Here is a 23864-nt window from a genome sequence, read left to right as displayed (position 1 = left end):
AAATACACTGTAAATAGATTAATTCAAATAAATTTAAAATAATATCAATTTTTTTAAAATTTTAAGTGGGTTATGAGTTATTGTATTGCTCGAATTAGATCTAGGATATTTGAGAGTGTGATATAAATTATTTTTTAAAATATTTTTTATTTGAAAATATATTAAAATAATATATTTTTTTATTTTTTAAAATTTATTTTTAATATTAACAAATTAAAATAATTTAAAAAAATAAGAAAATGAAAAGTAAGTTGAAGTGTTCACTGTTCACGACTTCACGGTGATACCGTATTTTTCATTTTGTTTTTTCTTCAAATCAATTCATTAATATATTACTGTACAACCTCGTCTTTTCATTAAGACAGAAAAAAAAACCCAAACAAATTCACTCTTTCCATCCATCCCTCTTGCTTTCTCTGAAATTCACCAAAGAGAAACCCTAATCTCCAAAATCATCCCATCCGTCTCCTCCAATAAAAAAAATTGAACCTGTGGAACTGAAAAAAGAAAGCAAAAATGGTGTTGGCGCAGTTAGGAGGGAGCATATCCCGAGCAATCCAGCAAATGAGCAATGCAACAATCATCGACGAGAAAGCATTAAACGACTGCTTGAACGAGATCACTCGCGCGCTTCTTCAATCCGATGTCCAATTCAAGCTTGTTCGTGACATGCAAACTAATATCAAGAAAATCGTCAATCTCGACGATCTCGCTGCCGGTCACAACAAGCGCAGAATCATCCAACAAGTAATTATCTTTTATTTTATTATTTTTCAAAAAATAAACACAATTTTATTTTACTTTAAATTTAACGAGTTCAATATTTTTAGGCGATATTTAATGAGCTCTGCAAGATTTTGGACCCAGGGAAGCCCTCATTTACCCCAAAGAAGGGGAAAACTAGTGTTGTTATGTTTGTAGGTTTACAAGGTAATTTATTTTAGATAATAATAAAACTTTCATTTCAATTTCTGTGCTCTTGGATTTATGATATTTATTTAGAGAAAACATCTAATGGAATTTAATTGTTTAGGGTCTGGAAAAACGACTACATGTACAAAATACGCTTATTATCATCAGAAAAAAGGATGGAAACCTGCCCTCGTTTGCGCTGATACGTTTAGAGCTGGTGCATTTGATCAGTTAAAGCAGAATGCAACTAAAGCTAAAATTCCATTTTATGGAAGGTAAGTGATTTTTAAATGGAGGAGAATAAAAAAATGGGTTTTCTGTAATGCGATCAATCATTGACTTCTTGTTGTTGATACAGCTATACGGAATCGGATCCTGTAAAAATAGCTGAGGAAGGTGTAGAAACATTTAAGAAGGAAAATTGTGATCTTATAATTGTTGATACAAGTGGACGGCATAAACAGGAAGCTGCACTTTTTGAAGAAATGCGTCAAGTTTCAGAAGCAACTGTCTGTTATTCTCTTATTAGTTGTTTTGCATGTTATTGATTGTTATTGCACTGAAATTTGATCCCGTTTCATTCCCTGCCTTCCAGAAACCGGATCTTATTATATTTGTTATGGATAGCAGTATTGGTCAAGCTGCATTTGATCAAGCTCAAGCTTTTAAGCAAATGGTTGCAGTTGGAGCTGTGATTATTACTAAAATGGATGGTCATGCAAAGGGTGGTGGTGCGCTTAGTGCGTGAGTAATCTGGCAGTTGTTCTAGTGTACCAAAACTTCCTCTTGCTTAAGGCATTTATATTGATTTCTGGTTTACAAACCATGTGCAGAGTTGCCGCAACTAAGAGTCCTGTCATTTTTATTGGTACTGGAGAGCATATGGATGAGTTCGAAGTCTTTGATGTTAAACCTTTTGTTAGTCGCCTTTTAGGTATCCACTTCTTTCAGTTTGACACCTTTGCTTTGATGTTCTACTTACCTCTGAAATTTGTATGATTGTTTTTGACGCCCGTAGTGTTCACATTATTATGATCTTCCAATTAGGCATGGGTGACTGGTCTGGATTCATGGACAAAATTCATGAGGTTGTTCCCATGGATCAGCAGCCCGAGCTTCTACAAAAGCTGTCAGAAGGGAACTTTACCTTAAGGATTATGTATGAGCAATTCCAGAATCTACTAAAAATGGGTCCCATTGGCCAGGTTCTCTACTCACTATTTTGTTTATTGAATCTCTGTTAGAGAGTGTTCTACTTCAAGTATTCATCTCAAATGTGTGTGTATGGTAGGGAAAAAAATAATAATTTTGATCAGAACTTCCTTGTGACTGATAATAAGTGTGCTAGTTTATAGACAGTTGCATACCTATTGGCACTGCATATGTTTAGAGAAAATCAACATCTTTGGAGAGAGTTTCCGTGATCTTTTATTAATTCCTAAACATGGATTTTCTATCTTCTTCTTCTTAGCTTTTTGTTGTTTCAGCATGCAGATAGTTGCTAATTATCATGCAAAGCTTTAGTAAAACATGAGTTTTTTTTCTTTCCTCTTGATGAGGAATTGATGGCATTGGCAGTTGATACAGAATGGAAGTACAAGGCATATAATTTGTTTATTTAGTGATAGGCTTAGGTGGAAAAACTGTTTAACCTCCCTAATTTCATCTGCTTACCATTCAAATGAGGAAGAGAGATGATAAGTTTCCTGGGAATATGGATCATTTTTCCTATGTCAAATTAAACCTTGAAGTCGCTCCTGAGTGAATCTGCAAATACCTTCTGAATTTATATATGTATTAATCTAAGGAATTTGTAAGTTGGATACTCGTGATTGCTTATCAGAGCTTGTTAGGATTTTACCTCACACAACAATTTCAACAGGAATAATTATGGATGCTTAATTCATTTAATTTTGAAGGAACTGGTGCTGTTAGAGAAACTCATAGTCAATAGTATTGGCTGTTAATTGGCTCTTAAATTTCAAATGAAAAGCGAAAGTGACATGAATATTTCCTTGCCTAGGATGGTCCTAAGGGTTACCTGGTCACCTAATTCATTGCACCGGAAAATTCAAATTTTGTGGATCACTAATTACTTATAAGAATAAATGAAATAAAATAAAAGGTTAACCTGTGAGCTTGTAGCTTAGTGGTATTCCTGCACAAGCAGGTAGGGTGAGGTCTCAAGTTTGAGTCCCACCTTTGTCAATTTAACTTAAATAAAAATTGGAAGGCACTTTTAATAAAAGGTTAATGCAACTGTAAAATATGGATTGTGATCAGATACTTTTATCATTTTTGACTTTTTTGCGTTACAATCTCCTGCATTTAGAATATGAGAATTGGAGTAGACTGAAAAGAGATCTATCAGAAGTCAATAAGATGAACCCACCATTAATAAGCGAGCTTTTCCCTTCGTTTGTCTCTGGTCACCATGATGCACATCAACACCCTCGTATTTCATAACAGATGGTTCTCAAGATGATACGAGTTGTACCAGAATCTAACACATATTTTAACATCATAGCGATTCATATGGTCATTTCAAATATTTTGCCTAGCTTAGATACAGGTCCAATTAATTTGTTGTCAGCATATTTTAACATCTTGTTTAACAAGAATACCTACAAGAATACCTTTTGTCAAGAATACCTTGGAAAGTGAACAAGATGAAAAATGACAGAAATTATGAGGGAGGACAATAATGCCTATGAGAGAGAAAGGAGAAGATGAGTGAGGAAGTATGGCAGACACGGAAAAGATAACTGAGAAAGTATGGTAGACTAAGATAGCTTACAATCTGTCACCGATTAACATTTATAGATTTTTTGTGAATTTTCTATTTACTGAAATGTTATGAATTTGGCAAAGGAAGTAGTAGACTATGGCCTCGACTTAGGTAATGAAATCTCAAGAGTATTGATTTCACTGTTTCCATCTTGACTGAATTTTTTATTTATTTATTGTCCCATCACCTTTCTCCCCCTTCCCTATTTTGGGTTGTGACTTTCACTTTAATACTATCGGGTCACCTTCTGTAGGTATTTTCAATGCTTCCTGGGTTTAGTGCTGAATTAATGCCAAAAGGTCATGAAAAGGAAAGCCAGGCTAAGATTAAGCGATACATGACCATGATGGATTCAATGACTAATGAAGGTGAGTGAGTGCTACTTGACAAATTTACATTTAGAGCATTGCATTGCCTCATGGATATACAAAACATACTTTCTTGAATGAAGTTATTTGGTACTTTTGCTGATATCTATTTGTGATGCAGAGTTGGATAGTTCAAATCCAAAGCTCATGAATGACTCACGTATGATGAGGATAGCACGGGGTGCTGGCCGTCCAATTAGAGATGTAATGGAAATGTTGGAAGAGTACAAGCGACTTGCTAAAGTCTGGAGCAAAATGAAGGGGCTTAAGATTCCTAAGAAGGGTGAGATGAGTTCCCTGTCTAGAAACATGAATGCACAGCACATGAGCAAAGTCCTCCCTCCACAGATGCTGAAGCAGATTGGTGGCATGGGTGGCTTGCAAAACTTAATGAAGCAAATGGGATCAGCAAAAGACATGATGGGCATGTTTGGAGGCGGGGACAAGTAAACGTGTGATTGCCAACAACTAAATGAAATGAATTCCCATGACAATAACCTATGTCTGTCAGGAGGATGGTAAGCTGCGTGGAGTGTTTAATATATGCAAGTCGATGCTTCAACAAAACTTTGTGGATACTTGTTCTTAAAGGATCAATGCATTTGATTCAATTCCCAGATCCCCCCCCCCCCTGCTGGTACAGACTACAGAGGCCGTCTTGTAGCAATAACTGGATTTATCTTTTTTCTTTGGGCACCAAAAAATGTGAAAAAAAAGGGTTTTAGGTCATGAAGCTGTGAAAAAAAAAGTTGGTTTTACGTCATTAAGTACAAAAATTACGTAATTCACCGTTATAGCAGAAATGTTGTTGAGAATATTGCATTGGACACTTAAAATTTGCCTGCGATCTATGCACGACTTCTTCGCCCAATATATGTTGGTTTAATCACTAATGGGGGACTAAGGCATCTTTCCTGGCCTGTGAACATGGTCAAATGCAATCTGCCAAGACTGAGAAGCAGTGACTGAAAGTTATGGACGCCATCTACCTCCGGATTGCTCGAGACCTTATATGTATCGAGCAAGCGACTGCCCAAAAGAATTGTGACAATGGCGGCTCTGTTTTATTCACGGTCAATTCTCAAGCATGTTATCGACACTTTGCAGTAAAAAAGCTCCTGTACGGAAAAGTATAATCTATTAATGTTTCTTGGGTCGGCAATGACCTATGAGCAAGTCCTCCGAGTCAGTGTCTCCTAGTTAGGTGTAGTTTGATTGTTCTTGGAAAGTGGTCTGGCTTTCTTAACGAATGGCTTCCATCAGTCGAATGTTCCTACAACTATACTCGTCGAAATCAAAGAACTTTGGGCCCAAAAATTTGAACTTGTTTCAACTAGTTTCATAATGATTTCTGAAAATTTAAAGGACAGTGAAAAAGCCCTCGTGCTAGAAGATCTGTTATCATCTTCATGCACAAGTCTTATGCGGTTATGCCCTTGTTTGACTTAAAAGTGAGCGTTCTGAACATGCCGGCGTGGTCATGAGGATGATCGGAGGACAGGAGGCAACAACAGGGCATATTTTAGCTTGTTATAAATGATCAAATAGGGAAAACATGAACGCAGAAAAGGTAGAATAATCCATGTATCTTCAAATGTTTTCTACGCTCCAGATTCCTTATTTCTCAATGCACCCCGAAACACATATCAGCAGGCAAATTGCCCTGTGATCTATTTCTGACAAAAGGCAAACTTCGTAATTAAATACACAAATGCAGTAAATTGAGTACAAAATGTGATATAGGGGTGTTCCTAATGATATATATTCCTGACAAAATGTAAACTTGGTAAATACACAAATACAGTATCAAACTTGGTAAATTCACTACACAAATTCAGTATATGATGCAAGGGGATGTCTCTATTCTTCTTGGGGAGATTACAGACAAGCAAAATTCCCTAAATTTAGAGAAAAGGTGAATCATAAAGACACAGGATGAGAAAAACCAGAGAACTCATCGGGAAGACGGTATAGTAACCTAAATTTTAATATCATCACCAATGAATTCTCCTCTTGCATCCCAAGGACGATTTTCAAAAGACTTTCCAAGGATGCTGCGCTTCTCATTTACAGACCCATCTTCACAGCGATATTCTGGAAAGTAATCCAAAAACCCTTTACTTCCTAGTTCATCAAGTCCATTGAAGAGGAAGTCTCTAACCAAGTCCTATAGAGCAGATGTGAATTAAGAACTGCGTCAGCAATTAGTTGCAAATAATGGATAACAGATCCAGTAAGTTGAGAGTGATACCTGTGCATGCCTTTCTCCAATCAACCTTTTAAGAATTCCATGGCCGGGATCCTGCTTCCAGAATTTACATTAGCCAAATATGCTGGGCCAGAAATGAGAGAAGTTTGGAAAGGTGCCAAATATTTATCTGCTCAAACATTGTAATTATGCAATTGCACTGCATAAATGATACTGTAATTAAAGAATTTCACTATAGATATCCACCTGAAGGCACCAATATGCCTTGTCAGGTGAGAGTCCAAGACAAAGTATGAGTTTGGATAGGACCCTAATGATAGCAATTCTAGCTACCAAGTTGATTCTTTTCAGCCCTTTTATTTTCGAAAACTGGGTAACCAGAAGTTTATCCTTCCTGAAATCTAAACTCCCTGTTCAAGATGCTACTTGTTCAAACAACTTTTTGCAGTTGAGAGCATCTATTCATTTTTTATTCATTTTATTCCAAATGAATCACGAGGCTATAACATAGAAAACAAGTATTTTTCTTTCTTTCTTTCACCTCAAGGAACCAAATTTCTTATATAGTTAATCTAAAAGGCAATTTGGCTCAATTTCTACCCTTTTATTTTCTAGCATCAAATGATCATTTCTAATCTCTGAAGTTCAATTCAAGGGCTTCAAAAACTTATTACTGCCCAGTTGATTGGCACTCAAATTATAGTTACACAACATACTTGAAACATTTCAAAGGAAGAAAAGTAGAGAAATGAAGACATGCTATGATCACTTCAAGCATCTGAGCTTTTAGAAGTCCAATAGCCGATCATGAGAGACTGACAGATATGATGGTTCACATGAAATAAGGTAAGAGGAGATCAAGAGGGGGAAAAGACATCAAATAATCACCTTTTCTGCTCTCCATGTTAGATACTTATGCTGCGCTTCACGATTGCATTTAATATAAGATGCATCTATCTCCTCTGGTGCTTGGGCAATCAATTCAAGCCATGCCTAAAAGAGAACAGGATAATAATAATTGACCAGCTCAAATTGGAGTTTTACATTTTATTTCAAATATGAACTACCAAATCCATGCCGATTCTCATTCCAACTCCAGTTTATATCTCACCATTAGCATATTAGCTTAAATGTAACATGAACAAGCAGCTAAAACCACTAAGCAACCTTGTAGTACTCTTTGAAAGCAGAATATAAACATTCATATCTATCCTGACTCGGAGGAAACTTGGTCCATATCACGATCGGTGAGAAAAACTTCAAGGACTCGCTTGTGAGCTTTCCTCCCCAAGGAAAAAGCTGCATGAAATCTGTGTTCAGTCACTATACCATTGATTTTAGAATGGATCAAGAAACAAACAAGTCATGTCTATTTGATGTTCCATGAGAAAGCATTTAAGTTACCTCGCTATACCTGAGACCTAAAGGAATTAATCTCTTAAAGTACTTTTCCTTGTAGTGTCTTTGGTCAATGACATTGTGCAAGGGGTTGAGGTCCCTACAATGGTAGCAGTTCCGGAAACCTTAGTGCTTTGGTAATAAGTTCCAGCTTAAAGAAATAAGATTTTATGTTGGATGCCACAAAACGAGCTGGGATGGTGGGGGGGATGGTGGTTGATAGCTGAAACAAGCAGCAAAAAAAGGCATGCATGCAAATCAAAACAGAAAGTGGGAACATCCTATGGTGCCAGTGAAACAGTAGAGAGAACTGAATCTCAAAATGATGAGCTTCATTTCTTTTCCTTGCTCCACATCAGATTTGCATAAATAAATTATCAAGAGAAACTCTGAGCAATAGAATGAAAATACGAAGCTGAACAAGAAACTAAAAACCCAAACAGAAGCAGAAAAAGCTTCCATATATATATATATATATATATATATATATATATAGAATATTAAAACAGGATTAGAAAAGAACACAGAGAAAGGAAGACAAGAGAGCTTACAACACAATGATGTTCATGGTAGCAGTGGTGAAAAAGTTGGCACAAAATATGGGTACATCAAATTCAGGTCTGGAAAAAACAGCAAAATCCAAAATCTGAACAAATTTTCAGAGGTTAGTTATTACAGATAAAAAAAAAATGCTCAATGTCTCCATGCAGCCAAAGAATTTTTGTGGTGCTAGAAAATGTGCCTGTAACTGTGTTTGCAAACCTGGAAGCACAAATTCCTTTTTGACGAGATCATAAGTCATAGGGAAAGTTGGGAGAAACTAAAATGGAGGGAATGAGAAAAATAATTTAACATGAGCATGTAGCACAAGCGCTGCCATGAGCCTTGTGATGAAAAAACCTAAATAAGTATGAATGGAATTCTGAAGAAGTTTAATTATTTCCTTTAGAAGGTTATGTTATAATTATAACACATATGCCAGTGATAATTAAGGCCAAGTACAAGAGATACATTTTACGCTGGCAGGTAAATGAACGCACACAAAGCCCGATAACGAAAATGAGTAACTTAGCTGTAAAATGTAATTATCATAAGAAAAAACTCAAATTAACATTACGCACTCATGATTTTTCCCCCCTCAAACACCCGAGGGTGCAAGAACACATAAAAAGAAACGAGCTCGCTACAGAATCATACCTGGATTGCTTCATTTTCAATGCTCAAACTACGTAGGAGTCTCATCTTGGGGGCTTGGAATGAAAGCAATTGAAGTTCTGTTGTTCCATCCATTGCAGTCATGGAACTATATTTCTCCTGGTCTCAAAAAAGTTCTTCTTGTGATATATGTAATCATAATATACAACTAAAATAATCGATTGTTTTCAGCTGCCAAAGAGTTTTGTTTGTTTATTTATTGAAATTCAGTGTGCAGCAATCAGTAAAAGAATTTCTTTGAATTTGGCTGATTACGTAGCGAGAAATCAATAAACTGACTAACCACAAGTTTTTCCTTCTGCAGAAACCAGAAGGCACAGCCATCTGAAACAGAGTGCTGAAAGAACTGAGAATTGTAGACTCTAGAGGTCATTGTGTCTGATACTAGTGTCCTAATGCTGTGTAATCCATGTTAGTAAATTGGGGAGGGAATGAGAAACTATCTTCAACTGTATGACCATCAAGGTCCATATTTGTGCAATGACCAACGTTGAGTACAATTACTAGAGCCAAAACATGCAAGCAAATCAAAACGGAATCTTTTGGCTTAGATACTAAGCACCCACTCTGTTACAAGCAGCTAAAGAAAGGCATCTCATCCCTTGCTCAACTCTTTACTCGCATTTCTTAAACAAAATTGGAAGATGCGTAAAACATGAAAGAAATTAAGTTTAAAAGGAAAAGGAGAAAAGCGTCTAAGCCCTTGGAAACCAAACAAATGAAACAACAACGAAAATGCAGTTTCTCTGTAATCAATGGCCGATAAAATATATGAGAGATTAAGCCAGACTTCTAAAATTTTAATAATCAATGGCCGAAGTATGACAAATCACAGAAATATTTCTATGGTATTATCCCCTCAATTTCCCAGGTTACAGACCAAAAAAGCCACCGTAAACTCCTTTATAATTCAAACACCAAAGCCCAACTTCATTTCCAACCTTCTAAAAACAAAACTCAATAAAGAATCTCAATACAAACTGAAGAGAAGAGCTCGATTCAAACAAAACCAACCCATTTCTGCTTCCCACAAACAATACAAGAAAAAAGGGAAGCGAGAAATAAAATAATACCTGGAGAGGAGAAGGGACCAAAAGGGTTCGCCGTTTGGTTTCGTCGATGGCGAAATGAATGAACTTCTGGTAAGAAAAGGGACCTGCAGAGGCTTTCAAGACATGACGAGATTTACACTTCTTGCTTGTGCAATTAGGGATGATGCTGTTTGTGATTAAGCTGCTGGTTAGTAACTGAGGTTTTATTAGTGAAGAAGATAAGCGAGAGCTTAGTAAAGAAGAACACAAGTCCATTGAAGTGAAGCTTTCACTGAAACTCTCAACATTACCTCACCGTTTTCTAAAAAAAAAAAAAAGTACTTGATATCTGCCTGTTTCTTTTATTCTTACATGACATGTCCGTTCAAGTACTTTACTACCTTTCTTCCTGCACATTTTTCAGGCATTGAAATCGATGGTTCCATTCTCTTATGTGTGGCCATATTTTTCAAATCTATCTACCAGGTTCAGAATTAAATAGGCATGACTAGTTCGTTGGCCGGTAATGTAAAAAAAAACATTTTGGTTAAATTAATATTTTTTTAATAAAAAACTAAATAGTATGAAAATTTAATACAGTTACTTTAATGATTTTAAAAAAATAAAAATAAAAAGCAACATAAAAAATTAAAAAATATATAATTTAATTAAAAAAATCATTCAAGACAATATGTTTTAAACTAAATATTAAGATAATAATTTATTGGATTGACTCAAGTTAACTCGGGTTAATCTTATAAATTCACAATATAGATTATGAGACTATAATAATTCTATATAAAGTAAATTGAAATAAATTATAAAGTTTAATTTTTAATCGATTAAATGTTAAATGATGAAATTGAAAAAAAAATATTCACTTTAAAAACAAACATAAAAAATGACCGAATTCAATTCAAGTTAACCTACCAAACTCATGAACCAAGTCATGAGACTGAGATAATCTCATAGAAAGTAAACCAAAAAATGATCCGAGTCAACCCAAATTAACATGTCAAGCATGTGACTGAGATAACCCTATAAAAAATAAATCAATTGAAAAAAAATTAATTTAAAAACAAAACACAATAAAACAATCTGAGCCTACTTGGAATAATTTGCAAAACCTGTAACCCAAATAATGAGAATATAATAACTTTGCAGAAAACAAACCGAAATAAATAACAAAACTTAATTTCTAATCACTTTAATATTAAAGATATTGAAAAATAAAACTAAAAAATATTGCTGCATTGAGACTTGTACTACAAAATTCAATAATACATTCTTTACTCTATCTTTTTTTGGTTTCCTCTTTTGGAGTCTTCATTTTATCTAACAAGTTCTTTTGATATTTTTAATTAAAAAATCTAAATATATTTTCAAAAATAATTTTTAAATATTTAAAAATTAGGAATTATTTTTTATTTGAACATTAAAAATTCACAAAATTGCAATAAATATAACATTAGTTGGAATGCTTCCAGATCTTGTCAGGGTCCTTATAAAATCATATCAATTAATCATATGGTTTCCAAAATGATTACATGGTCGAATGTGTAATGCCCAATCTAAAAATCATATTAGTTTTAGTAACTATATGTTCAAACATTTTAAGAACTATATTAAAACTATCCATATAAAATCATACAATTATTTTTGTTTATTGAATTTTAAATTTTAAATTTTAGAAAAAAACACCTTTTATCCTTGAAATTATTTTCAAATTTATTGTGTGTGAAAACTCTCCATGTAAATTCTTGAGAAAGTAGGTTTGCATTTCAGGGTTCAGATCATTGTTAATAAAATTAGCTTGGATTGACAAATTAATTCAATGATATGTCAACGTTGCATTGATTGGATCGGGTTTTTAAAAATCAAACCTGATTTGATCTTATCGATCTAATTAGTCAACATATAACTCTAATGAACCAGTTAAAATCCACTTTTACTCTTGAAAATAAAAAAGTTTTTCAAAACTATATCATTTTATGGTTTTTAGATATTGAAGCGATATTATTTTAGATTAACATAAATTTAACCGTTCAATTCATGACTCGGGTTTTGAGCAGAGTCAGCAGGTTATATTTAATAACTTTGGTTCAAACAGCGTCAGGATTGGCCTTGATCTCTTCACCAGATCCAAACTCTGGCTGTTAGACCTTGGTAGGAATATTTTAGTATCTATGTTCATCTCCTGTTGCAGCTGTTGCTCAGCCAAGCCATGTCAGGTGGTAAACAGGCATAAAAGAAATTGTTAGAATTGAGAGAAGAAGGGAAGAACACACCTTTCATTATATTTAGAACCCTTTCATGATAAACATACAATCATTGATGCGTTGGACCTGGAGGACTGCTGGTAAAGATGATTATCCAACCACAACATAAACCAACTGCTGTGCAGATTTTTCTGTTCATGCTTAGGAAGGTATTTGATTCCTAATCTGGATTCCACCGATCTCAGTTAAGTGGATATATTACTGGATGTTCTTGTCTTTTTGTCTGATTTCAGAAATCCTCTTGATACGGAATAATGAATCCAAAAAATTAAGGCAGGAAAAAAAACTTTTAGAGAAAGAAGTTAAGAATTAAAAGTAAAGAAAAAAGTTATAAAAAAGAGAAGAATAGGGATTGGAAAAATATGTATCTTTTGTAATTTTTATTTAATTCATTAAAAATCCTTTAAAATTTTAAAAAATAGGATATAAATTCTAAACCATTAACTAGAACAATCGATTGAGTTTATGACCAACTAAATAAAATACTGCACAATAATTAAATTAAATTCAATAAAAAAAATCTAATTAATAAATCATAACTAAAAATTCATATGAATTAAACTAAAATGTATTTTAAAATTCAATCTCTCAACAGTTTCAACGGCCTTCTATTATCTATGAAAGCACATAAACAATATCTCAGGTCCCCGCCGCCACTCTTCCTTTCAGTCTGTCCAATCGCTTTACATAATGTTAGTTCCAATTAAGAACCATTCTCAGCCAGCACCATTGTTTAAACATTGCTTGATGTCCTGCTTTCAGAGGGCTTATTTCTTGCTGCCTCTCCTTAGATCAAGGCTTGATTACTAGCTGTTATTGTCCTGGAAAGTTTCGCACTTCAATTTGAGACTGTTAGATCGGGGCCATGGCAGGTTTCCTGCTTTGCCGACGGTCGAAATAACATCGCCCTTCAACTTTGCTGCTGCGAAAATAATGGCCCCCTCCAAGTTGTAAGCTGACTAGCAGGGGGCCTCTTTAGGAATAGTCTAAATTATCTTATTTTCATATTCACTAGATAAGCTCCAGTCCAGTCAACATGATCCTGTGTTGAAAATTTGAACTAAGAAGGCCAAGATTACAGCTGAAAGCTTGCATTTCAACGAACTGCATGGTTAAAATATCCAGAAGTTTGACTTGGCTGACATCTTTGAATCCTTTCCTCGTCACTAGTTTTTTTTTGGATAAAGACTAGCCTCAGCACTCACGCAATTTCCCGTGGGGTGGGATTACTTTTTATATAAAAAATAATGTTTAAATACCTGATTAAGTAAAGATAAAAATATATGACTTTCATCATATTATAGACTCATGGATGGATGAAATAAGTTAGTTTTATTTTAATTAAATAAAAATAACATGAGGAAAAATATTTTTTTCAAAAGAATATAAATAATCCACAACTTGTTAAATACAAAAAAATAAAACTAGATAAAAAAAAGGGACATAAAAAACTAATTATAGTCAATTAGAGTTGGCATGATAAACCTGTAATCTTGGTAATTAGGGTTGAGCCAACCGCGGATATCCTGTCAACCCATGACTCATTTTTCAAGATTGGAATAATCCGATAAAAAATAAAAAGTATTATTATAAGGCTCTTTGTTTTTTTTAAAAAACCTTGTTAGATTTTCAAACTTGTAATTTGAATTATTAGACTCGAAACACTATAATTGAAATAATTATAAAGTCCAATTCTCAATCAATCAAATATTAAAAAAAAAAATTTAATTATATACACAGAAGGATTATAAAAACTATAATTAAAAAAACAAGAATCAAAACCGAAATACAAAATAAAATTTATATTTGACTAAAAGGTAAAATTGAAAAGAAAAAAAAATAGTAGAAAGATCCTAAAAATTAAAGAATAAAAATCAAAATTAATATAAATAATAAAATAGTGTGGCCACCTTCCATGAGCCTCTTGCGTCATTTTTTTTTATTTTTCTAAATACCAAATTATCCATGAACTGACTTGATAATAATATAAAAATATTTGTGAAAAGATAAAAAAACCATTAAAGGCAAGTTTTAATTTATTAACTTTCAATGATATTTTAGTTATTTCATAATATTTTTTATTATGTTTTATATTTAGTCAAATATAAAATTACTCATTGTTTTACACATAACAAAAAAATTCATTTTGAAAATACCAAATTGCCCTAAAAAAATCCGGTATTGAATTTTTTGCTTTTATAAGTATTTCAGTCTATTCTGTATAATTTTAAAACAGAAATAAATATACTCACTCCCAACCAATTTGATAATAACTGGTTTCAAGTTGGTTTTTTTTTCCACGAGGAAGACAAAAACATCGTTATACTGTACAAATAAATAGAGTCCGCATCTACATCTGCCGCATTTTTCAATCCACGATAAGCTTTTGTTAAGGAGTGATGGACTCATACTCGGAATTGTTTTATCTGGCCTGCTCCACTGTTCCCTGGCCACCACAACTACTGCCCACCCTGCCTGTCATTATCGCCATCAAATAGCGAATACGGACATGGAAAATGCAGCTAGACAAAGTTGGCATCTGTGAAGAAAAATGGACTCTATATTGTAATAAACAACAACTTAGCAAAATATATTTGCAAGTGGATGCTGTATAATTTAAATCTGCTACAAACTCCGACATGACAGGTGAGAAAACTCAATTATAAACCACTAGAATAACATGGATAAGATTGATGTGATGACTTCAAGAACCAGTAATCCTAGTCAAAGAAAAGAAAAGAAAAAGCTATGAATCCCTTGCCCCAGAAAAAGAAAATCCCGTCATCTAAGGAACAAATTGGCAATCCCTCCTTGTCCATGCCTAGGGAGTTCCCATGGTTTAAAGTTCTATTCCACTCCTCTCATCTTTAATCTTTTGCAATCGTCTGGGAAAACTTTACAATCTCAGCAACAGAATTATATTAAAAAATACATCCCCTCTTGGTATATGTATATATACGTTGTTAGATGTGCATATCAATAATAATAAAATAATAATCTAAGTTATCAACAGTTCATGAAAGTTTTTGTCCTTTTTCCATTGACGTAAAAAACCAAAGATTTTTTTTTTAAGAATTAAACAAAGCTTATTAGACATATTTGAATTTGATTATTTATAGAATATTGAATATTAATGCAAGCACCTCAGCGGTTGACTTTCAAAAACAGACAACAGATTTTCTCTTTATAACTCTACTCTCCTTCCAATTCCAGTTAGTGTCCTCTCATGTTCTGATAGCAAACTTTTGAAGAGAGGGAGAGGGAGAACAGTAGAGAGAACGCGATGGCAGGAGGGGCGTTTGCTGATGGAGCAACCCTAAAGAGGGCTCATCTCTACGAGTATAAAACCACTGGTTATTTTATCTTTTCTTGCCTTGTTGCAGCAATGGGAGGATCCCTTTTTGGGTATGATCTTGGTGTATCCGGTTAGTATCTCTTTCACTTCTTGTGTTTCTTGATCAGTCTTTAAAGCTTTAGCCTTCTCTTTTATGTATATGGATCGTGGGTACAAAATATCTGTCTTCACTTGTCAGGTCATCAAGTTTCTGTCCAAACATTAGTTAATTAGATGCCTTTCTCTTATTAAAACATGAGCAACTTCACTATAGAATATAACGAAATTGGTAGTGGTCTTGGCTTATGGATTTATCATCATCTGTATAGTAATTAGTAAGAGCAATGGAGAACCAAAAAGTTAAACAATTTGGAGACAAGTTGGCTTATAGGCACGGCACACTCTACATCGCTTACCAGTGCCAATCACTTGCGACTTTTGTGAAGAGCACCAAAAATGAGCCCCATCATTTGATCTTTCTTTTCTTTGCTTCTCTTTTCAATCTGATAATTGCAAGGGAATTGAAATAGGCAAAATGTTTTCCGGAGAAAACTGTTATGGCAGATTATACATACATTTACATGTATGGTGTTGAGACTTTTCTGGTTAAACGAAATTGTGCATGCAGACTGATGAAACAGAAACTTTATTGATGTTATTAGTACATGTATTTTTCATTTTGATTAGAATATTTGCACGATATCCTCTCTCAAGATCATAGAAATTAATATCTACAGATCAGAATATAGGTAGGACCCCAGCTTCACTCTGTTTTGTTGTATAAAAAAAACTAAGAACAGGTTTCTTTTGTAGGTAACTTTTAACAAACCGTTCACAGTTCAAAGTAGATTTAATATGCTGATATAGAATGTTTGCATTGCACATCGGTTCATGTTCAAGCAAATCCCACTTTACACTCGTTGCAAAAGAAGACGATAGCTTAACATGAAAATGGTTGTTTCAGGTGGAGTGACTTCCATGGATGATTTCTTAAAGAAATTCTTTCCACAAGTGTATAGAAGGAAGCAGCAGCATCTCCATGAGACCGATTACTGCAAATATGACAACCAGATACTTACACTATTTACATCTTCATTGTACTTTGGGGCCCTTATTTTCACATTTGCAGCATCCCATTTGACCAGAAGTAAAGGCCGGAAAGCAAGCATAATTTGTGGAGCATTAAGCTTCTTTTTTGGAGCTATTATGAATGCATTTGCAATGAATATTGCAATGCTGATAATAGGACGATTGCTTCTTGGGGTAGGCATTGGATTCAGCAACCAGGTATGCTTAATGCTCCCTAAGCCAAAAAAGTAATATAGCATGCCTCTTAATTTTCTTACGGCATTTTTGTTCTATTGGTACAGGCAGTTCCCTTGTATCTGTCAGAAATGGCTCCTGCAAAAACCCGTGGCAGATATAATCAGCTGTTTCAATTAACAACCTGCTTGGGGATCCTTGTGGCAAACCTTGTAAATTACGGAACTGAAAAAATCCATCCATGGGGTTGGAGGCTATCTCTTGGTTCAGCTATAATCCCTGCAATTTTAATGGGTGTAGGTGCTCTTTTCCTTCCTGAGACCCCCAACAGCCTTGTAGAACAAGGAAAATTAGAAGAAGGCAGAAAAGTTTTGGAGAAAGTTAGAGGTACAACTAACGTCGATGCTGAGTTTGCTGATCTTATTGATGCAAGTAACGAAGCAAAAGCCATAAAGCACCCTTTCAGGAATCTTCTTACACGGAAGAATCGCCCACAATTGATAATAGGCGCTCTGGGAATCCCAATGTTTCAGCAGCTCACTGGAATGAATTCTATACTCTTCTATGCTCCTGTCTTCTTCCAAAGCTTGGGTTTTGGGTCAGGAACTTCTCTTTATTCATCTGTCATTACTAGTGGTGCACTTGTTGTCGGCGCCCTCACGTCAATGGCATTAGTAGACAAATTTGGCAGAAGAACTTTCTTTATTGAAGCTAGTATTGAAATGTTCTGCTACATGGTAATTAGAGTAACCGAACAAGCCAAGCCTCAATCAATTCTTTAGCATTTCTGTACGGCTTGAATACTAACTCAATTGTTTGATCTGCAGGTGGCTTTGGCTATAACTTTGGCCCTGAAGTTTGGACAAGGAGTAACTCTCCCGAAAGCAATCAGCGTATTCCTAGTCATTATCATTTGCTTGTTTTGCTTTGCTTATGGAAGGTCTTGGGGTCCTCTAGGGTGGTTAGTTCCAAGCGAGCTCTTTCCACTGGAGACAAGGTCAGCTGGCCAAAGCATTGTTGTCTGTGTCAACATGATCTTCACAGCTTTGATAGCACAATGCTTTCTCGTGTCTCTCTGCCATATTCGTTATGGGATTTTTTTGATATTTGCTGGCTTGGTCGCTTTCATGGGCAGCTTCATCTTCTTTCTCCTTCCAGAAACAAAGCAAGTTCCAATAGAAGAGATATATCTTCTCTTCCAGAACCATTGGTTCTGGAAGAAAATAGTAGGGGATGGCACTAATGATGATGGACTGGATGGAGAGAAGGGACAACGAAATTAGAACAAATCTCCAGATTCGGGGAAAACTTCTCCTTTTCAAGTTCATTGTTTAATTTTCCTTTACATTACATTTCTGTAGATAATGTTTCTCTTTGGTTAGGCATTTCTATGGATAAATATACATTAAATCCTGGCAGTACTTTTTTTGCCAAGCATTTCCTCTCTCTGTTTATTTTTTTGGTGGAATCAAGTTATTTTTAAAATTGAATATTCCTATGACTAATATCCAAGGAACGGTTGTTTCCATTACTTTTGAATCGAAATCCAACACTCAAAAAGAACCACACCAGAGAAAGGAAGAAAAGAAGAGACCTCTCGAACTTGTCTCTTGTATCCATAGAGATTCCTCTTTCTGAGACCATGACTCTTGCATAACGAAACCATAGATATTTCCCCAGTTGAAAAAAAAAATGACCCCCCCCCCTTTTAGCTTTTCATTTACATTAACAACAAAGTAGTGATGCAATCTTCTGTGTTCACAGGATTGTGCATATGCCTGTCTTTAATTGTTAAAACAAAGAAGAATACTATACAAGCTCTGAAAGTCATCAGATTCAACTGGACAGTGTATATAGTTTGTATACTTCTCTCCACATTTCTCATCGAAGGACATCATTGTGATTGAGGATTTTTGAATAGCTCTTTCCACTTTTGCGGATCACATCCAGGACCTTCTCCCTGCACAAGTAATAACTTCGGTTCAATAATGAAGCAATTCCACAAATCATATGTCCACAAGAGATGGTTCTAAAGATAACCAGACAACAATATGGCAACACGGATGATTTGGAAAGGACTGCAGGAATACACACAAATGGAGCGAAAACAAATTATACCTTGTCAAAATTTAGTGATTGAATGATATCACAGACTAAGTGATTTAGTTGTCAAAGGTGGTGAATGTACCTTCATACATTCACCACACAGGGGTAAGGTCACATCACTTGCCAAATGGTAGGAGAAAAAATATAAAAAAATAGGTCCTTGAAGCCATAACGTGTAGCAATAAAACAACCCGGTATGCATCTTATCAACATCATAAATCGACAGCAGGTTCTATGGGAACCTAAAAGGGAAAACAATTTGGACTGAAACTTTTTTCAACCTATTACTCTATTGTTCCATAGAAGTGAAGGAGTAATTTTCATTACAAACATACCTCAACTGAGTTGATTTCATAAATTTCATCTTCGGTAAATTCTATGTCCAATGCCTGAATGCAAGCTTCAGCCACCACAATTCTGCTAACTTCTCCAACAAGCTTATCTCCTGCAAACCCAGATAAAAATTCAATAAAAAGAAGAATCATGTGAAAGAGAGGGGGTATCAGAACTGTTGGATGCAAACAAGGCATACAAAACATAAGAAGTGTTGCCACTTACAACAATGGAAAGATTGACATAATTGTATCCCTAAAGATCTTATTACAAAAGGATTCCTTATTAGAAAAGGATTCTGTTATTATCTAATAATGATGAAGCTTGAGAAAACCAAGGCACCAGCCTTTTTCAAAAAGTACCAAAATGGTATGATGAGAAAAGAATGGATTTTATCATTGGGCAATGGTCAAGAAAAAACACTAGAGAAATAACCCAACAAGATAGTTTTGATGCATATCAGCCAGTATCATTATCATGCATTAAACTCGTATAAAAAATTATTTTATTATGTTCAGTTGACCCTAAGGAATTTAGGTTCATGATAGAGTCGTTGTCGCAAAAAGATGTAGTATTAAATTCCAAGCTGCACACTTCAGATCCCAAATGAAAAATGAAAGGAAAATCTCAAGATAGCAATAACACTGAACACCACAATCCCCCTCCTGATAGTACCTTATTCACCAGAAAGTAAAACATGTGCATCAATGACCAATGGATTATAGAATCACCATCTTAAAAATACAACAAGAATGTGTACCTTGACCAATGACAACTGCACGCCTTTTCCCAGCAGTAGCTTTGAGCAAGGTATTTAGATCATATGATGTGTAAGGCCCATCTGTTAATCTACCAGGTCTGAAAACATACATGTAAGAACATACAGGCGTGCGCTGAAAATTAAAACTCTTCTGCAGTTCCTAAAATAAATATCGAAGTTTCCAACATCAAGCGGGGGTAAAGTATTTCCAAACCTGATTATAGTAAATGGAAGACCAGATTTGAGAACAAAATCTTCCCCCATTTTCTTATACTTGAGAACGCCAAAAAGATTCATAATGCTGCAAGGAGACCATATGAAACAAATGAATCTAATCCAAGACAAAACATGGTAGCAGATGTTTCATTTGTTCTGTTAGAAAAAAGAAGCTCAGGGATTGATATCCACTTTAAGCAGGATTTCAAATATTTCCAGAGACTAAAGAATAGATGAATCCTTACATTTATTCAAATATGCTAGCCTATACAGGCACCCAAGACATTGCAAGGTTAGAAACAAAGGGCTGCGTTTAGTCAAGTAAAAGTCTGGAAGCCAAATTAAAGTGCAAAATCTCTCACTCTAATGAACGTGTGCCAACCCAACCACCCAGATAGGTTTGACTTTATATGGAGTAAGCTTCAATTAGCCAAATACCTTGAAAAGATTGTTAAACTGTTCCTGCTACAACTAAGTATTTCTAGATGGATAATCAGAAAGGACGTTACTACTTCATTTGTTGATTAATGTAATCAACTCTTTGATTTACTGATTTCAAACACAGTCAAGCTATAGGCCCGCTGCAAATACAACTCATTCTCACCTCCATGGTAGTTCGTTGAATTTGGTTACGCCAACTGATGAAACAAGAACAATTCTTTTAAGTGTTGAGGGCAATGCAGAAACAAGATTCCTGACACCCTCCCAATCTTCAGAAAAAAACAACACAGTCAATGTAGGCATAAACTTCTGTCAGGTGGAGTGTGTTTGTGTATGTATTTTCATGAGTTGAAGAGATAAGAAAGTTAAACACTTTCAACATAATATGCAGCTGGTAAACTTCTGACCTGTTCTTTCTGGTGTATTATCTCCATCCCATCGCCTTGAAGGAAAAGCTGTTGTCCCAGTGCAGCAGATCACATGTGTGACTCCCTGCAATATAAATTTACAAAACTTTAATAACTAGATTGTAAACTAGCCAAGTATTTTTGGCATCCTCCAGAAATATGAGAAAAAATATATAGGCAGATGAACACAAACCTCAAACAAAGATGGATCTAGATCCTCTGGGTTCCGAGTGTCTCCTTTATATACCTAGAAAGTTTTAACAGCTCTTTATGATCAAGTTTTACATCCTGAGGAAAGAAAACAAGTTTGAAGCGAGGAATTTGTATGCACCAGAATGCTAACGAAAATGGTATAAGGTGATAATGATCAGGAAAGAAGGATCAATCAGCAAATAAAATAGGCACCTGCATTTTCTCCTCATCTTGCTTGCCAAACAGTGCTACTGCTTTCTCCGGATCTCGCAGTAACAAACGTGATTTAATATTCCGGTGTAGCAATGCTGCCACTACAAGCTGCCCTGAAAAGGGAGCAAAATGCTAATATTTAATGTAGTAGAGAAAACTTTAGGTAGCATTTAGTTACTGTGGGTCATTAAAAAACAAACACAGAAGAGACAGAAACATAATATGTCTCTCGGATAATTTTTTAGTAAATTTATATATTTTCAAAACATGAAGTACATGAAACATGTCTCATTATCTCTGTCTATTCTGTTCTGAAACAGTAACCAAACACTAACTTAATAAACTATCTAACAGTAAAATGTAAACAAAGAATCGGTCACAAGAACTGCATTATTGATAATTCGGAGTTTAACAGGAACTAAGATGATCCTGCCATGGTAAAAGATAGGGAAATGCGTAACAGTTATGTTGTTCCCTGTTCTTAAAGTAGAAAGGGGACTTGAAATCCTGCCATTCCCCCTCCCCCAGCTTTATAGTTACTTACGCCCCGCAATGTACCTTCATAAGTTCCAAATGTCACGCATGTTTTACCCGTTTATTTCATCATATAATGTTCGAAGGCTTGGCCACAACCATGCATTTGCAATAGCACCAATTAACTAGTAGGTTAAATTCCTCCGAAAAATGCACAACAAAATCCCTCACAAAATCAATACCTGTGCTAAAACTTGCATGTTAAAATAGTGTCCTGCAGACAACAGATACCCTTCATGGAAAACATGATTTTTTTATCGACGCAAGTGGAAGGAAAGTATAGGATATAAAATAAAGGAAGTTTAATTTTTAGTTTGGGAGATAAAATGAGGAGGGGAAAGGAGGAGGTGGAGGAAAATGGGAGTAGGTCAGGTTCCAGATTTCCTTTTGTGTCACCAAAAGTTTCCTCTCACTTGCGGGAGGAAATCAACATACAGAAATGCAAAATCTTGCTTCAAAATTTGTAACATAAGTCAATTTTTTTAAAAAAAAAATTTAAAGCTTATTCTCTCATTTATTGTAATTTCTTACTAAAAATTCATTAATTTTATTATTTAAGAGTTTTTAAATCTAAAAAAGGAACTGTTTTGCAGGTTTTTGATCTTTCTATCACCAATCATCATCTGCTTCCCAAGCTTTAGTAAAGAAAAAATTGAAATGAAAATGTGATTAAAATTGACATTAACATGTGATTAATCAATATCAAATATCTTTATTATTGAGATTTTAGAACATCATTATTAGTGTACTATAGCAACTAGGTTTACTCACACCCCAGTATCTAAAGATACGATTAATTTTATTATCTGAAAGTCTCTAAATCTAAAAAAAAAAACTGTTTTTGCAGGTTTTTAGCTTTCTATCATTAATCATATGCTTTCCAAGCTTTAGAGAAGAAAAAAATGACATGAAATATGATTAAAATTCACATGAACGTGTAATTAATCAACAACAAATATCTTCATTATTGAGAATTTAGAACATCATTTTTAGTGTACTATAACAGCTAGGTTTACTCACACCCCACGATCTAAAGACAATACCACAAATTGTTAATTCATAAATAACAGTACCATTAGACCACAAATTGTCTGCACGTGAACGCATCATTATCAGTTGCAGGGTATTATAAGTGCGTACCAACGCCACCAGAGCCACCAACGACGAGAACAAGCTTGGAGGAAGAAGGAGGGGTGGTTTCAGAGCCAAGGGTAGCCTCTGAATTTGGTGACTGATCAATCACTTCTTCTTTCACCGCATGAGCAACTAATGGTGACGTCACCCTTCTTCTAGAGCTAGCAAAGCACTTAAAAGAGCCATACTCGGAAGAGGTATTGAGAGGTAGAAGAGGAAAGGGATGGATTCTTTGAGGGTGGTTTGGGAATTTTCCAAGTGTAAGTGGAAAGTCAGTGATGGCGGTGAAGGAGAGGTTGGAAGCCATGAAGAAAGAAGTGGCAGAGCTCGCAGGAAAACTGAAAACGGTTGGATTTTGTGATGGCTGTGTTTCCAGCAGAGGCTTCATTTACAAGAATGTCCTCCGGTGTTCTGTGTTGTTTAAAATGTCAATAAAAAAAGCTTTTTCTTTTTCTTCACTATAAAAACTATTGAATGGCCGAAATACAAAAGCTCCTTGTAAACCTCAAAAGGCCACTTGGAGGTGTCTGGATAACAATAAATTGAGTCCTTCAAAATATTTATTCAATTTTCTTCTTAATGTTCTTTAGATTTTAATGAGAAAAAAGAAGAAGAAACTTTTTATATCTAAAATTTAGCAATTGTGAGAAGAAAAAACAGAAGAAGAGAGTAAGCCTAAAGAATTACAACAACCACGTAAAAAAATCTCAATTTTATCTCAATTTGTTTTT

General features: G+C 34.8%; 4 protein-coding genes across 4 annotated transcripts; 2 read left to right on the top strand and 2 right to left on the bottom strand.

Annotated features, from left to right (window-relative positions):
- Positions 1-343: 343 nt before the first annotated feature.
- On the top strand, positions 344-4687 carry LOC133669609 (signal recognition particle subunit SRP54 2-like). Its single transcript, XM_062089813.1, has 9 exons — positions 344-747; positions 831-930; positions 1034-1187; positions 1271-1421; positions 1508-1656; positions 1746-1846; positions 1960-2117; positions 3954-4068; positions 4190-4687. Exons 1-9 carry the CDS (start codon positions 517-519, stop codon positions 4516-4518), a joined length of 1488 nt encoding a protein of 495 aa, XP_061945797.1. The 5' UTR covers positions 344-516; the 3' UTR covers positions 4519-4687.
- Positions 4688-5789: 1102 nt separating this feature from the next.
- LOC133689008 (phytochromobilin:ferredoxin oxidoreductase, chloroplastic-like) lies at positions 5790-10397 on the bottom strand. The gene is made up of 8 exons (XM_062108709.1): positions 9964-10397; positions 8873-8989; positions 8227-8321; positions 7682-7775; positions 7445-7576; positions 7166-7270; positions 6320-6370; positions 5790-6235 (listed from the first exon to the last, which is right to left on the bottom strand). The coding sequence occupies exons 1-8, from the start codon at positions 10195-10197 to the stop codon at positions 6047-6049; spliced, it is 1017 nt and encodes a 338-aa protein (XP_061964693.1). The 5' UTR covers positions 10198-10397; the 3' UTR covers positions 5790-6046.
- A 4570-nt stretch (positions 10398-14967) lies between these two features.
- Positions 14968-18289, top strand: LOC133705764 (sugar transport protein 14-like). The gene is made up of 4 exons (XM_062131154.1): positions 14968-15625; positions 16499-16821; positions 16905-17534; positions 17625-18289. The coding sequence occupies exons 1-4, from the start codon at positions 15484-15486 to the stop codon at positions 18078-18080; spliced, it is 1551 nt and encodes a 516-aa protein (XP_061987138.1). The 5' UTR covers positions 14968-15483; the 3' UTR covers positions 18081-18289.
- A 188-nt stretch (positions 18290-18477) lies between these two features.
- Positions 18478-23592, bottom strand: LOC133705773 (sanguinarine reductase). The gene is made up of 9 exons (XM_062131161.1): positions 23140-23592; positions 21466-21578; positions 21254-21307; positions 21061-21145; positions 20817-20922; positions 20211-20297; positions 19997-20094; positions 19239-19348; positions 18478-18757 (listed from the first exon to the last, which is right to left on the bottom strand). Exons 1-9 carry the CDS (start codon positions 23519-23521, stop codon positions 18692-18694), a joined length of 1101 nt encoding a protein of 366 aa, XP_061987145.1. The 5' UTR covers positions 23522-23592; the 3' UTR covers positions 18478-18691.
- Between the last annotated feature and the right edge of the window lie 272 nt (positions 23593-23864).

This window comes from Populus nigra, chromosome 1 (genome assembly GCF_951802175.1).
Source record: "Populus nigra chromosome 1, ddPopNigr1.1, whole genome shotgun sequence".
NCBI classification, from domain to species: Eukaryota; Viridiplantae; Streptophyta; class Magnoliopsida; order Malpighiales; family Salicaceae; genus Populus; species Populus nigra.
Note: the sequence above shows the minus strand (reverse complement) of the source record. Positions and strands in the feature narration are given on the sequence as shown.

What these genes read in the sequence shown, in the direction of transcription:
- LOC133669609 (XM_062089813.1), top strand. Translation starts at nt 517, where the DNA reads ATGGTGTTGGCGCAGTTAGGAGGGAGCATATCCCGAGCAATCCAGCAA. An exon ending in GTCAAGTTTCAGAAGCAACT is followed by an intron (nt 1,422 to 1,507) that starts GTCTGTTATTCT and finishes CCTGCCTTCCAG; the next exon opens with AAACCGGATCTTATTATATT. An exon ending in AAATGGGTCCCATTGGCCAG is followed by an intron (nt 2,118 to 3,953) that starts GTTCTCTACTCA and finishes CACCTTCTGTAG; the next exon opens with GTATTTTCAATGCTTCCTGG.
- LOC133689008 (XM_062108709.1), bottom strand. Translation starts at nt 10,197, where the DNA reads ATGGACTTGTGTTCTTCTTTACTAAGCTCTCGCTTATCTTCTTCACTA. An exon ending in TAGGTCTCAGGTATAGCGAG is followed by an intron (nt 7,577 to 7,681) that starts GTAACTTAAATG and finishes GATTTCATGCAG; the next exon opens with CTTTTTCCTTGGGGAGGAAA. An exon ending in TAACATGGAGAGCAGAAAAG is followed by an intron (nt 6,371 to 7,165) that starts GTGATTATTTGA and finishes TTCTGGAAGCAG; the next exon opens with GATCCCGGCCATGGAATTCT.
- LOC133705764 (XM_062131154.1), top strand. Translation starts at nt 15,484, where the DNA reads ATGGCAGGAGGGGCGTTTGCTGATGGAGCAACCCTAAAGAGGGCTCAT. An exon ending in GTATGATCTTGGTGTATCCG is followed by an intron (nt 15,626 to 16,498) that starts GTTAGTATCTCT and finishes TGGTTGTTTCAG; the next exon opens with GTGGAGTGACTTCCATGGAT. An exon ending in GCATTGGATTCAGCAACCAG is followed by an intron (nt 16,822 to 16,904) that starts GTATGCTTAATG and finishes CTATTGGTACAG; the next exon opens with GCAGTTCCCTTGTATCTGTC.
- LOC133705773 (XM_062131161.1), bottom strand. Translation starts at nt 23,521, where the DNA reads ATGAAGCCTCTGCTGGAAACACAGCCATCACAAAATCCAACCGTTTTC. An exon ending in TGGTGGCTCTGGTGGCGTTG is followed by an intron (nt 21,579 to 23,139) that starts GTACGCACTTAT and finishes CTCCCTTTTCAG; the next exon opens with GGCAGCTTGTAGTGGCAGCA. An exon ending in ATGAAATCAACTCAGTTGAG is followed by an intron (nt 18,758 to 19,238) that starts GTATGTTTGTAA and finishes TTACTTGTGCAG; the next exon opens with GGAGAAGGTCCTGGATGTGA.